We start from the raw sequence: 15,023 nt of genomic DNA on the forward strand, positions 1-15,023 counted from the left end.
AGCTCTGAATACATAGTAAACTACAGGACGCAATTTACACTTACGTTGTAACTGAAAATTGCGTCCTGTTCTACATAAGGCCTTCATGTTCATGCATGTTTTCTAGTCTCCAATAAACAAAATTTGAATTAAAACCCCCAAGTATCCTGTATACCTAATTCCCTCATTCATTTCTGAAAATTTGATGGTGCTGGTACCTGGGGGGAGAACCTGTTTGTGTCTCATAAAGTACCAAACTCCCCTTGCAATGCAGCCAGGATAAAGGGATGTGCAGACATGAACTGAGAACCAAGCTGGAGAAGGCGTGTGTCGGATAGTTATTGATTAGTAAATATCTGCACGCATTCTGGCTACCACAATAATATGGTCACTGTGGACTGTTCTTTGGGTATATTTGGATTTTCCTCAATAGATAAAGCAATGTACAGGGCTAAACGCTCATATTAATAGATGCATCAGTTATAACTTGGACCAGACCAGTTATAACTTGGACCAGACCAGCTGACGTAACCCTTTGATAATGTTCTGCTCCTGTTTTCCCCACTTATGCTCCAACTGCTACCTGGGCTGGATCAGATCATTGATGTAAAAAATAAAAAAAAGTACATTTATAATCAGTTAATAAATCTTGTTACAGAATATTGGAAATAGTATTGTGTTACACCAATATGCTTTACTGTATTACTAGACATTTACAAATAGAGGTTGCTCCACTATATAGCTGTACCTTGAATACCCCCATGTGTTCTAGTGCTGCAGAGGAAACTCAATGCAGTAATATATAATGTCCACAAGGTGTCAGTCTTGTCATTACATTGAGAAAATCTAATCATCTGACAGCTTGTTTTCTGTAAGATTTGGCAGCAATGCAATTGTCAGCTGCAAGACACTATGGGGTATATTTACTAAACTGCGGCTTTGAAAAAGTGGAGATGTTGCCTATAGCAACCAATCAGATTCTAGCTTTCATTTATTTAGCACATTCTACAAAATGACAGCTACAATCTGATTGGTTGCTATAGGCAACATCTCCACTTTTTCAAACCCGTAGTTTAGTGAATATACCCCTATATATAACTGCGATATGATTGTGTGTTTGCACCAGTATTGCTATGGATAGTTATAAAAAAAAATTGAAGCAGTCTGTCAATACTGTACAAATAGCCTTATGATTCATTTTTATTACCACATAATACACAAGTGATGTCATTCTATAAACTCCTACAGATATGTGCTTTTATATGGTCACGTAACTCTTCTGTGACTTATTTCCTACCAATTTATTTATTGCAACATCTCATCATTGCACTCATAAATGCATAGAATGCAATCTGCATGTAGCTAGTAAACATTCTTCCTTAGTGCATACAAGTATATTATACATTGCAACACGATTTCCAGAGAAAGACTACCTGTAAGTCCCACTCCTCCGGAGACTCTTGAATTCCGGGTAGGTAAGGGGGAAGGGACATAGGCAAACCAAGGGGGGGAGGGGGTTCCTAATGCCTGGAAACCCCCCTCCAAGCCTGGGACACTGTATAATTGAAGTGGCTGGATCCTGCTCCCACTTCACACAACTCTGCTTGAAAAAGGAGAGCTGCGTGCCCCTAACAGTAGTGCACACAGCATTGCCCATGTATATTATGGGGATAGGAAGAGTTGGAGAGCAGCCAAGCGCTGTCTAAAATGATAGCCACGCCCCCATGCATGCTGGTCACACCCACTGGTGGCGTGGTGTGGAAACTGCCCCTCTACAAATCCTGCGTTTGCCCCTGCAATGGGGGATTTGAATTTCAGCGGCAGAAGGGGAATGGGAGTCTGAACGGGCTCTGTTGCTATTCACTCTAGTGTTTTACCAGGCTCAATAACCCATCTTCTACAGCTGCAGAGGTATATTATTATTATACTTTATAAAGCGCTGATATATTCTGCGGTGCTGTACACCGACGGGATCACGATAAATAACATACAATGACATGATACAGAAGCTCTAATGAGCTGCTGGGTACCAGGCTGTCCCTTCACCAATAATATTATCTGAAGCTACTTCCTCATATAGATAGTCTAGCTTACCTTCACCTCCATACCAGGAACTAGGTGTGGCGAGGTGCCCATAAAACTGGGAGAGATACATAGATACAGCAGGAAAGGTCTCTAATCTCCAGGATCCGCAGTCCGAGAGCTGCTTCATGTCCCAGTAAAATAAACACTATTTGCTGCGCAGATCACTGGCTCAGCGCGTGTTGCTTGATATTACCACCTCTAACGCATCAGATCACTTATTCAATAACCCCCCACCATGGTACTGCCACAGGACCCTACAGCTAGGCCGCAGCCTCTGAAGGATCCGAGAGGTGGGAAGGACTATGTGTATGGGACCTATAACCAGGTCTGGGAGCAGCGACGTACAGATAGTGTTATGTTTCTGGTTTCTGGAAATAAATCTCCATCTTTGGCTACTTCAGTCACCACCTGCAGAAAAGTTACATATGAAATACACATGACAGAAAACACACAAATATTCACATATGTCCAACTCACATGATCTGTGCCTAGGGTGGGAGCGGCATCTCCTGTTCCTCAGACTGGGAGTGCAGCGCAGAACTGTGACATCATATGTCAGCGCCACAGACCCAGCCCATCACTGTCATGGAGGACCGGCAGCTGCCAGCTTCTCCTACATGCCAGTGGCCAGCACTCTTTGTGGGAGCGCCGCGTTGGCATTAAAAACATTGCACGAGTGATGACACTCATTCTGTATTAGGGGCTCCCTAACCATTGGCACCCCCGTCCCCCCACCCTGGGACGACCCCCAGGGTTTGGCTTATGTTAGCTTGTGCATGTCAAGTGCTTGCGTGAATTACAGTCGTAAATCCTGGGCATGCTGGGATTTGTAGTTCCATAAATGGTGGAGGTTCACAAGTTGTCCAATCCTGCTACTATACATTCTCCCAGTGGTATTTTGTTTTTATTATAAGCATATAATTGAAAGTACATTTATACTTAATTATTAGATCCTATCATTCTCCCCCTCCATGGAAAACCTCCACAGCCGGTGTGTTTTACACAGAAAAATAGTGGTACGAAGATAAAGAGTTTCAAGATAACCAGTAATAAGTCTCAAATGGGAAAATAAAATACAAATAGAATAAAATAACAATAAGTTACCTCTGCATTATCAGAACAAACCACGTGTCATATAAATTATTTATTGAATGTCCCTTAAGTGCTCCTATAGGTCAGTAATTGTCACTCTATCCTCCCCGGGGACCGGTCTCATGTCCACGATGCTTGACCAGAGCAGGCGTTCCGGCAGTAACAGTGTAACGGAGCAGCCACCAGGCCCGCCGCCACGCTCAGCACGATAAAGAATATAGCAGCCACCCAGACGTTGTAGCCGTGGGCCTTGAGCAGAGAAGGGCCCTCCGACGGGATCTTATTGGTCAGGTTTAGCATGTACCCCAGAGTCCATCCAACATCCGCGTTACCGGCCTGAGAGAAGGGGAGAAGGATTCACCCGCGTCACAAGACAGCCAGAATAAACTAACAACACATTTATTAAACGCAAACGGTTTGAGGGAGCAGATTTTTGGGCAGAACCAACATTCATAAGGATTTAGCTTATAGATTCACTGGTAACCTCAATGAGGCACGAGGCACAGCCACTTCGTGAGCTCAACCTCATTCATGACAGAATACAGTTTATCAACGAGCTAGTAGCATGAAAACACTGCCTCTAGTGGCCTAATAGCGGAAATGACACTCGTCTCTGCCCAATATTTATCTGGTCGTAATATATTAATTTCACCTTATAATTAAGTTAAAAAGTTAATTTTTTTTGTCAGTTACTTTAGGTGCAAATGTCCTGAAAATCCCCCTCCCCCTTGTGGTGTGCAGGATACCTTGTAAATAAAAAAGTAACCATAATCTATGCTGAGTTTACTAGTAAAGTATTTTACAAGGAAGTTATACATTGAGAGTCACCTCTCGTCATCAGGTATGTTCCAGGTACACCATATAGAGCACTGATATCATTACAGAGAGATGCGCTCTCATTCACACACATTGTGTGTTCTCTTACAGCCTAGCCCACAAAATCGCTGCGTCCACACAAATTTCCTGTAACCTCAATTTGCTTATATTTTCTATACTCTGCTGGGAAAATGACAGGCAGGCCGGAGGGGGTCTCTCTGTCCTCTCTCTCTCTCTCTCTTTCCTTCTCTCCCTCTCTCACCTTCTCTCTCTCTCTATCTCTCTCTCTACATCTGTCTCTTTCTCTCTCTCTCTCTCTTTCATTCTCTCTGTCTCTCCTTCTCTCACCTTCTCTCTTCTCTTCTCTCTCTCCTTCTATCCCTCCCTCTCTTATTCTTTCCATCTCTGTCCCCTCTCTCTCTCTTCTTATCTTCCTCTCTCTCATTCTTTTTATCTCCTCTCTCTCTTTTTCTCTCACTCCTCTATCGCCTTCTTTCTCTCTCTCACACACACACACACACACACACACTCTCTCTCCTTCTCTTTCTCTCTCTCCCCTTCTCTTTCCTTCTCTCTATCTCTCTCCCCTTCTATCCCCTCTCTTTCCCTCTATCCCCTTCTCTTTCCTTCTGTCTATCTCTTTCCTTCTTTCTCTCTCTCTCTCTCCTTCTCTCCCTCTCCCCCTCTCCCGCTCTCTCTCTCTCCCCTTCTATCCCCTCTCTTTTTCTCTCTCCCCTTCTCTTTCCTTCTCTCTATCTCTATCTCTCTCCTTCTTTCTCTCTCTCCCCTTCTCTTTCTCTCTCTCCCTTTCTATCCCCTCTCTTTCTCTCTCTCCCCTTCTTTCTCTCTCTCCCTTTCTATCCCCTCTCTTTCTCTCTCTCCCCTTCTCTTTCCTTCTCTCTATATCTCTCTCCTTCTTTTTCTCTCTCTCCCCTTCTCTTTCCTTCTCTCTATTTCTATCTCTCTCTCTCCCTTTCTCTTTCCTTCTTGCTCTCTCTCTCCTCTCTCTCCCCTTCTATCCCCTCTCTTTCTCTCTCTCCCCTTCACTTTCCTTATCTTTCTCTCTCTCCCCTTCTCTTTCCTTCTCTTTCTTTCTCTCCCCTTCTCTTTCCTTCTCTCTATCTCTATCTCTCTCCTCTCTATCTCTCTTCTTTTCTCTTTCCTTCTTTCTCCCTCTCCCTCTCTCTCTCCCCTTCTATCCCCTCTCTTTCTTTCTCTCCCCTTCTCTTTCCTTCTCTCTATCTCTATCTCTCTCCTTCTTCCTCTCTCTCTCTCCCTTTCTCTTTCCTTCTTGCTCTCTCTCTCTCTCCCTTTCTTTCCTTCTCTCCCTCTCTCTCTCTCTCTCTCTCTCCTTCTCTTTCCGTCTCTCTCTCTTCTTCTCTCCTCTCTCTCTCCTCCTCTCTCCCTCTCTTTTTCCCTCTTTATCTCTCTCTTTATATATATATATATATATATATATATATATATATATATATATATATAATATAAATGTCTAGTGGCGTGTGTTTGTGTGTGGAAAAAATAAAACCAAGCTGCAGCGCCACCTGCTGGGCGGAGTTATACACTGACCTACTAAATTCTTAGTGTGTGTGGGGGAAAAAAATTCAGAAAGGGCTGAAATTTGGTATACTAAGATGTTTTTAATTTGTTAATTTAATTTGTTCATTGTTAAAAGTGTTTATAAAGATTTAAAAATATATATATATATATTTCTTGAAGGAGAAGTGACAGTGGGGAGTGGTTGGTGGTTGCCGGGGGTGACAGTGGGGAGTGGTTGGTGGTTGAGGCCTGGGCTATGGCCCAAATGCATAATAAGAACCTTTTTAACACCTTAAGTAGCTTGATTTGACTAGAATGCATGAGTATCATGCACGGGTTAACTTGTATATATATATGATGACAGAAGTGAGATACCTTATCGAGCTGCAGATATGATTCTTCTATATCTCTATTGACACAATTACAGTACACACCTGATTAGTGAAATGTATCTTGTTCCAGGTCTGGCTGTCGAACTTGTACCCGTCCAGGAGCAGCGTCAGGATGTACATGGCGGAGCTGCAGTACTCCACCAGGCGCTTCTTGCTCTCCAGCGGGAAGGTGGCGTTCAGCTGGAAGCAGCAGGCGGAGGTGTTAGTGCATGGGAGAGGATATCTCCATAGTGCTCCTGTAATAAGCTATCCCTTTATATGTAATCATTTACTACTAATAAGTAATAAGTTACATGATATGGCTGCTGAATTCTGCAGAACGATGTCTGCATGGTTTGTCTGATATCAATATCCAGGGAAAAGTACTAATCAAAAGGTCCGGGAGGGACAATGTAGACATAAGTAGTATAGAGAGAGAAGGTCTGTAGGGCAACATGTGTGGGCTGCTGTTATATAGCTATTGTGACCAAAAAAGTAAATTAGTAACTGATATACACACACTAGTCTACTCTCCTGGAACGTGCGGGCGACTAACACATCTTTTTGGGGGGACGGAATGCCCCTGATCCCCCGGGGAGAGTGGACCAAACAACTCGATTCAACTTCTCCTTTTCTAAAGAGGGTGATGATGCCATTCACATGGTAATGGCTCAGCCCCCCCACCTGGGGGCAGTAGAGTGATAACGCAAATCGCGACATCATGCTCTACCCCCCCTCCCCCCTGCACATGCCCTTTGAACCTCCCCTCCGTATGATATAATATGATATACAACACCTAGAATATGCATGTGTACAGGGAACATTATTAAGAGCTGTTTTTCTTAATAGAATTATACCAACAATAGTGATGTTTCTCAATAAATCACCAACTATTGTATATTATAACTCACCTCATTTCTATAACTTAAATCAACAAAGTAAAGCTGGGTACATACTATACAAAATTTCTCCTGATGTGATATCCTCAACGGTTTTATCAACGATTAAAAAAAATGCTGATTCCTGTGTACACACTAAACACATTTTACAAGATTTAGCCTCAGATCTGTGCTCTTCATCTGTCATAACCATCTGCTAAAAGATGGTGATTCTGCACACTCCATAGAGATCTATGGACACTGCCGGTCCTGAGTGCAGACACAGTGCATAGAGATCTATGGACACTGCCGGTCCTGAGTGCAGACACACTGCATAGAGATCTATGGACACTGCCGGTCCTGAGTGCAAACACACTGCATAGAGATCTATGGACACTGCCGGTCCTGAGTGCAGACACACTGCATAGAGATCTATGGACACTGCCGGTCCTGAGTGCAGACACACTGCATAGAGATCTATGGACACTGCCGGTCCTGAGTGCAGACACACTGCATAGAGATCTATGGACACTGCCGGTCCCGAGTGCAGACACACTGCAGGATCGGCACACCGTGCCGTTTATAAAATCAAATGAAACGATACGATGAGCTTTGGAACGATAATCGTTCATCGTTGGAGCGTACACACTGATGTGATATCAGGCTGAACAGTCATTTATCGATTGATTAGCCCGACAGTCATCTGAAAACACCGTAGTGTGTACCCAGCCTAAGATCACTCCTCACCATAGCCCACTGACCTCCTGCTCTATATTGTGTCCGACCAAAGGATACCGTACCTCTTTCCATTCACGGGAGCAGTACGCCCAGACGGAACTGTTGGTCACACTCAGGGACTGTCCGCAGGTCAGATTCAGGAAGTTGAAAGTGTAGTAGAACGCAGAGAACGCCTGTCCAGAGACACAAGCGAAATGTTAACAACAGTCATTTCCGCAGCTTAGGGACGGCTAAGCATCGCTGCCAGTAGAAGTAACCTCGCCACCCGCCACAGGTGCAATCTTTAAATGGAAAATATACCCAATTTATAAATGTGAATTAATGTTCCATAATTAGCAGAATACTTGTTCATCTTTGCCAAGCAATAACCTTTGAACTGTGTTCTAAATTCTGTCCTACACCCACAAGAGACCACTACACTACACCCCCTACAACTTACATAGAACTCTCCATGGACAGCCGGCTGGTAGACCCCATTAAAAGAACAGGATTTACTAGTACAGGCTGAGAAGTTGAAGATCTCTCTGACGGACAGCTGACACTCGTCAGGGTCCCCAGTGCCCTCCACGGTGACGGTGGAGTCCACATTGCCAGGGAGGGTTGGAACACAGGGACTGTTGTAGACAGAAGCCAGGGAGACGCTGGTGGTGTAACCTTTCGGGTAACAAGGGTGTCTGACAATTGCTGATTCATTCTTCTAAAAACAACAGAAAATAATTTGCTTCACTTAAAATGAAAACAGGTCTATAATATAAATGCAGGAATTCAATGGAAGGATTCTACATTTCACTAAATACCGATACATTACATTCTCTATACACTCAAACAGAACATGTCTCCTCATTATACACACATGAGTCTAGGATACGTGCATATTCATTCAAGCCAAATACAGGAACAAACATTTGGCATGAACAATTAAAGTTAATATATTAAATAAATATTTTTCATACACTTAATGTGCAGCCATTATGAATGTATAGTAGTCACTCTATACATTTGGTCTGTAAACCTGTGTGCTGCATCTCAAGCTTAGGAAACCTGTGTATCTCCAGATGAACTACAAGCACCAGAATGCTGCTACAACTACCTGTCCCAAGTAACAACAAACTTTTAAATGTGTTTTATTAAACGTGATTATTGTTTTTTTAGCAGGAGATGTTGAACATTTTGCGCAAACATGTGAATGGGAACTACATACTCTGATGATCTGGACCCCTACAACTGTTGGCTAGCAGGGCTTTCTAAGACTTGTAGTTCCCCAATGGCTGGAGACAGGTGCGGAACTAGAGGGGGTGCGGCTACTGTTGGTGCCCGTAGGTAAGGGTTTCCCGGCAAAACCGGATCATGACATCACATTACATTACATCGTAAGATAAGTAGGGGTGCGTGAACTGTTATTTGCATAGCTGAGGCATTTCCTAGATGGAAATGGGGTCAAAAGCATGCATTATTAGCCCATTACGTTGCCTTCAGTGTGGGGACTGCAGATTTCAGAGGTGAAAGAAAAGGGACAATAGGAAGAGTGATAGTGAAAGTGGAAAATGCCCATATCAGATATATTTTCTAGACTGCCCCATATCTACGGACCTTCTAGCTCTTCACTATTCACTAGTCATCAGACAGGACTATCTGAAAGAAGCAGCACATGACCCTCAAAAAGGGTAGTAGTCACATGATCCACACGCAGAGTAGTAGTCACATGATCCACATACAGAGTAGTACATATATGCCAACAAGAGATCCGGGGGAGAAGTCATGTGACAAGGGGTAGGAGGGGGTGTGGTGACATAGTTGCGTCACCATAGCTCCGCCAACACTATAAAATTACGAAATTCACGGCATTGAATAGCGCTCACATGATCCACACACAGAGTAGTAGTCACATGATCCACACACACACAGAGTAGTAGTCACATGACACACACAGAGTAGAAGTCACATGACACACACACACACAGAGTAGTAGTCACATGATCCACATACAGAGTAGTACATATATGCCAACAAGAGATCCGGGGGAGAAGTCATGTGACAAGGGGTAGGAGGGGGTGTGGTGACATAGTTGCGTCACCATAGCTCCGCCAACACTATAAAATTACGAAATTCACGGCATTGAATAGCGCTCACATGATCCACACACAGAGTAGTAGTCACATGATCCACACACACAGAGTAGTAGTCACATGACACACACAGAGTAGAAGTCACATGACACACACACACAGAGTAGTAGTCACATGATCCACACACAATGGGGTCACAGGCGGACAACCTGTGTAATCATGTGAACGCTGTTTACCCTACCTGTATGAGGTGCACAAGCAGTTTCTTCAGCGCCTGGTCTTGTCCGTAGCAGAGGTAACTGTTTGTGTATATGGTGTAGTCATAACCATACAGTCTGAAGTGCATCTCCGTGCTGTTGTCTTCAATGTCACCCGGGGGCTGAAAGGTCATCTGAGTGGAGGCACCCCCAAGATCCATGGCCCCAAACGTCTGGCTCACTTTGGAATGTATCCAGCTCTGTATGTATGTATACTGGAGCACAGGGAAAAGACAACCAGGTCAAAGGTGAGTTCGATCCATGACGTGGGGCGATAGGATGATGGTGGTTTATCTACTGACCTGTATGAAGGTGCCCAGGAGATAGTTCACCGTGATCCACCCTAACGAGCCTTCCTCTTTGCCGTCTAGTATTCGGGCTCCCTGGAAGTCCACTGGATACTGCTGGAGAGTTTTTGAGACTTCATCGAATATCTGCTGAGTTTTGTCCATGTTCTGCAAACTGTGAATATAATTAGGATATCACTGTAAATCTGGTCAATCAGGAATATTGATGCAGTCACACACCCATCTAACAATCTACAAAGCAATCCTTACTGTGTGCATAAATATATACACATCTATATTATATATACGGTCATGAAGGGTAAGCAAAACAATGAACTTCTTGGCTGTTGGTCAGGGTGCGTGGAAATTTGCTGATGCTACTGATGCAGACTTTTAGTGACGAAAACGGCATTAAAGAGGGCCCTGCTTAAAAACAGGTAGTTAGCTTAGTGCATACCCATGACAGCTGCCTTATTGTTGCTAATGTGATTACAATTTAATATGAAAACAATTTTGAGTAGACACTGCAATATTTCTTTGGAGAAATCCAACTTTGAAGAAAACCCATCATATTATAGTGCAGATCTTAATTATAATTTCTGTTAGGAGCACATTAATAAACCAGTGACACAGTCTAAGAGACACGGTCAGCATCAAATGATGTCAGTAACTTTCAACAATAAAATATGTGAAAATAAGTATGATAAAAGAAACCTAAGTCAATGTGAGGATAGGGTGTAAGCACCCAAAAAAGAGACAAAAAATGAACTCGAAACAATGAAGAAATGATAGTGTGTACCGTTCCAACATTATATATAGTGCCTGAATATAATATCTATTTGTTGCACTCAAATAAAATAAGTCTAAAATTTGCATGTACAAAACTTTACGATACTTCTTCTCCAGTGACTTTAAACACTCCAGGGCAGACCTGGCCAACCTGTGGCTCTCCAGATGTTTATGAAACTACAATTCCCAGCATGCTTTGCCAGCTATTGGCTGGCTATCTACTAGCAAAGCATGCTGGGGTTTGTAGTTTCACAATACCTGGATACGGGTTGGCCGGGCCTGCACTAGGGGGCCCATTTATCAATGTAGTTTTACCATAAATTCGACGTTTTCGGGGATTAAGCACAATATTGAGGATTAGAGTTATTTATAACTAATTGATCGCAACAGATATCACCAATATAGCTGCTGCTGTCCCACTCTCCTTGTTCACAAAAGCAGTCCCGGTAGGTTCTCGGCCGTTCAGCTAAGATCAAGTGAGCACCTTTCCAAGTAGGGGATCTGCACACTCTGAAAGGGCCATGGGAAAGATTGGTCTGGTCAGAAGGCCGGTAGCTTGAAAGCCTGGGAACTAGAGCCCCTGGAGTAGTGACCCAGGGGTGCCTTTAATCACTTGGGGACTGGTTACCCTCACTTGAAATTATGGCACTGAGCAGAGACCCCACTTTTGAGCTGCACATCACTTCCTTTGCCCCGGCTTTCTGACTTGGCAGGAAAGAATGTTTACATCTCGAGCGGAAGACTGGGGCCATCGTGCACGGTCACTATTTTTTTTTCTCACTGTTTGTCACTTATTTTTATGTTTTTTTTTTACCATGGATTGGCAGTGGTGCGGTAGCCCTTATGGGTCCGATCCCGAACGATCTAGGGGCGGTGGTGTGATCCTAGTGGCTCCCACTTCCCTGAACCCTCTGAGGTCTCCCCTTCCCGGAGGAGGCAGAAAATTCTGTGCTATGGGGGAAGCTTCGTCAGAGCCCTAGGCAAAAGGGCCCCCCCTAACATTGCGACGAAGGGGGTCTGAAGATCCTTGCACCCAAAGGGTCCTTTTGGATCCGGGGGTCGGGGGATAGAGGGCCCCTTCCGTACCCTTGAGCACGTTTTTTTTCGTTTTCACTGATTTTTTGGAGCACTTGGGGAGAAAGCACGGTTTTCAGGCTTTCAATAAAAAAAAGGCAGTCCCCATAGGTTTCTAAGGGGACTGCTTTTTTTTTATCATTTAACAGGTTCCAAGAATCAAAGATATTGAGAACTTCTCTGCAACAGCCAATCAGATCTGAAGATGGAGTTAGGCTATGACGCCTATGGGGCAAGCATTGCTTTAGAGGGATCTTCGGATCACACACCACGTATTACGTACACTCCCCTCCGGTCACTATCGCAAGTATGTCTGCGCAAAGAAACATTGCCATAGTGATTAGAGAGATTGGGAGTTTTAAGGTAAGTGAAATCATCACCGGGACAGCCTTCCATCAGATGATGATTTTTTTAATTAAATGGGGCAGAAAATTATCTGTCATCGTTGCGATGACAGATGATAATTAACGGGACAAAACCCTGTTAATTAATAAATATGCCCCTGGGCGTATCAACATAAAAAAAGAAAGAAGACAATAGTATTCTCTGTATAGTGATATAAAAATACCTTTGTGTACGTCCTTACTCACCTATTAAGGTGACAATGAGAATCTTTGATCAATTCCAAACGTGTGGAAATAATACTCACAAAAAGGTTTAAAAAAAAGAATAGAAAACATAGTTTTCTACGTATATTCAACACCTATTTTAGGTGAGTGCATTGAATAGCAATTATATATAATTTTGTAATGACACACGCTATATAATTTCTTCTCTATTTCCAGTCCGTCTGTGCCGAATGTTCCAAGTATCAATGACAAAATCGCCGCTTTCCCGCCCTTCCAACTGTGACAAAGCAATTTGAGCAATAAATTATATTCACAAAGCATACAATGACAACGACATTACTTGTCAAGCATTTACGAAGATTACACATATAAAGTGCTTAATATATATTTTTATATTTTATCTTTTATTTTTATTTATTTATATTTAAAGAAATACCTGCATGTACCGTAGGGGATGGGTGGGTGGCAGGGGCGGATCCAGGGGGGGGCGATCGCCCCCCCCTAGCAGGGGCTTGCTGCCGGCGGCTGCACACTATGTGCAGATCCGTTTAGCAGAGAGAGTTAGGGAGAGAGTCCTGCCCAACTGCTCTGATTGACACAATCAGAGCAGCCGGGCAGGACTCTCTCCCTAACTCTCTCTGCTGAACGGATCTGCACATAGTGTGCAGCCGTCAGCAGCCTTAGGTGTCAAAAAGGGGGCGGGGCTACATCGCCCCCCCTAAATCGCCCCCGGTACAATTAACTTCTGGATCCGCCCCTGGTGGGTGGGAGACTGAAAAACTATGCTTAATAAACTTCCTTCCCCCTCTCCTTTAACTACCCTCACCTTGTCCTGCCTCTTGTCTCGCCCCCTCCTTTCCCTGCACTGCTCAGGTGTAACAAAATGGGACGGACTTTGTTGTCTGCACCCCCCTTTCTTCATGTCCCTTGCATAGGGCAGCCTACCAACCATTCTCCCTTATCCGTCTTCGGCGCCATTGCTGCGCATGCGATTCCTTTTGTCTGTGCTCTTGAACGGACCAACGTGCATTTTAAGGTGTGATGACTGATTTATACACTGCAATCTGACCATGATATCCTGCTCTGCAGAGGATGCGCTATTAAAGTGAACTTTTCAAAACTCCATGACGGGTACACTTGAAAATATATTTTACATGAATTATCTCCAGCAATTATTGTATTGTTGCTTCATTTGTCTGAAAGGGCTCTGTAATTGTTATTATTCAGTGTTTATATAGCACTAATACACATAACAGAGCAATATAAAGCAATGGAAATATTAAAAAGGACACATCACAGCAGTTGAGGCAGCTTTGCTGTCAGCTGAACCAGCATTCAGTCTGACTGGTCTCAGTGATGTCATCGGTTCCTAGTGAACTGATAGGCTACATTCTCATGAATATTGGTTTAGTCGACAACATGGCAGTCTTCATTGAGTGTAGATGACAGGGCCATCTAAATATGCTTTAGACATAGCATGATGTAGACTGCCATTCCAGGATTTAATTATTTAAGCAGGGTTGTAACACTCATTTGCAGTCAGATAGCAAAATTTTGGGGTCCTGGTTATCTGCTCTGGAATCTCTTGTAGTACCCAAGACAGGACATTACTGTTCATGCACCCGGCTCAAAAGAGTAGACCAGAGCCAATGGACCCGCATGGCCTGGCTCCTTTACCACCAGGCCTCATATCAGCTGCAGGGCCTCCTCCGACCACTGTTCCACCACTGGAGTTAAAGGGATGCCTACGTGATTTAACCTCATTGATTTCACTTGGGGTATTGATTTTCTCTGTAATGTGCAAGATAGCCTAACTATTTTGCTTACAAGCTGGAAAAAAAAACCTTATCTGGGGTCGAATACAGTTAACGTTATAAATATCCTTAACGATAACTGGCCAAGGCCACCGCGCAGATCTCCACGCCACGGCTTGGTATGGATTGTGGGGGTCAGAGGCGACACATCGATTATTCCATTGGTGAGATCATTACAGTGTAGAGATCACCTGTAGCTATCGCTGCCATTTAGAATGAAGCTAAGAGGCCTCCACCCCCAACTCTAAATCTGCAAATGTTACATTTGCAGCGTAACATGGTTTTGCCAAAGTGCAAAATTGCACCTGGGCTAAAATGTTCTAGCCAGCGCCTGGTAATTGGGGTCCCCAGGAGGGCGGATTCAGGATTAGTGCCAATCGAATTATGCTGTGTATACCTAACTGTTGAACGGGCCATTAGTGATTGCTGCTCGAGTAAATGCTACTGGTACTCTGAGGTCCGAGAGGAAGGGTCTGCAACGAAGACAGAAACCACTGATGCTGCGGAGAGTCGTGAGCGGTAAGACCAATGGTACAGCAAGGTAGGTGTTAAGTATAATACAGTACCCCCTCCCCAAAGCAAACAGGGTTATTCACAACATTTATAAGAGCGTTTACAAAACATAATGACAATTGTGTATTATACAGTGCTCCCCCTATATTGCCAGCT

The 15,023-nt window shown here is 43.8% G+C and overlaps 1 protein-coding gene across 1 annotated transcript in view; it reads right to left on the reverse strand.

Annotated features, from left to right (window-relative positions):
* Positions 1-1,150: 1,150 nt before the first annotated feature.
* Positions 1,151-15,023, reverse strand: part of LOC142101164 (ectonucleoside triphosphate diphosphohydrolase 8-like) — a 31,080-nt gene continuing 17,207 nt past the window's right edge. The window contains exons 5-10 of the mRNA XM_075185415.1: positions 10,124-10,283; positions 9,806-10,036; positions 7,938-8,195; positions 7,561-7,671; positions 5,946-6,083; positions 1,151-3,492 (exon numbers count right to left, since the gene is read on the reverse strand). Coding sequence (XP_075041516.1) covers positions 3,277-3,492; positions 5,946-6,083; positions 7,561-7,671; positions 7,938-8,195; positions 9,806-10,036; positions 10,124-10,283 — 1,114 coding nt within the window. The 3' untranslated portion in view covers positions 1,151-3,276. The remainder of the gene's footprint in view (positions 3,493-5,945; positions 6,084-7,560; positions 7,672-7,937; positions 8,196-9,805; positions 10,037-10,123; positions 10,284-15,023) is intronic.

Source organism: Mixophyes fleayi, chromosome 9 (assembly GCF_038048845.1).
Source record: "Mixophyes fleayi isolate aMixFle1 chromosome 9, aMixFle1.hap1, whole genome shotgun sequence".
Lineage (NCBI taxonomy): Eukaryota > Metazoa > Chordata > Amphibia > Anura > Limnodynastidae > Mixophyes > Mixophyes fleayi.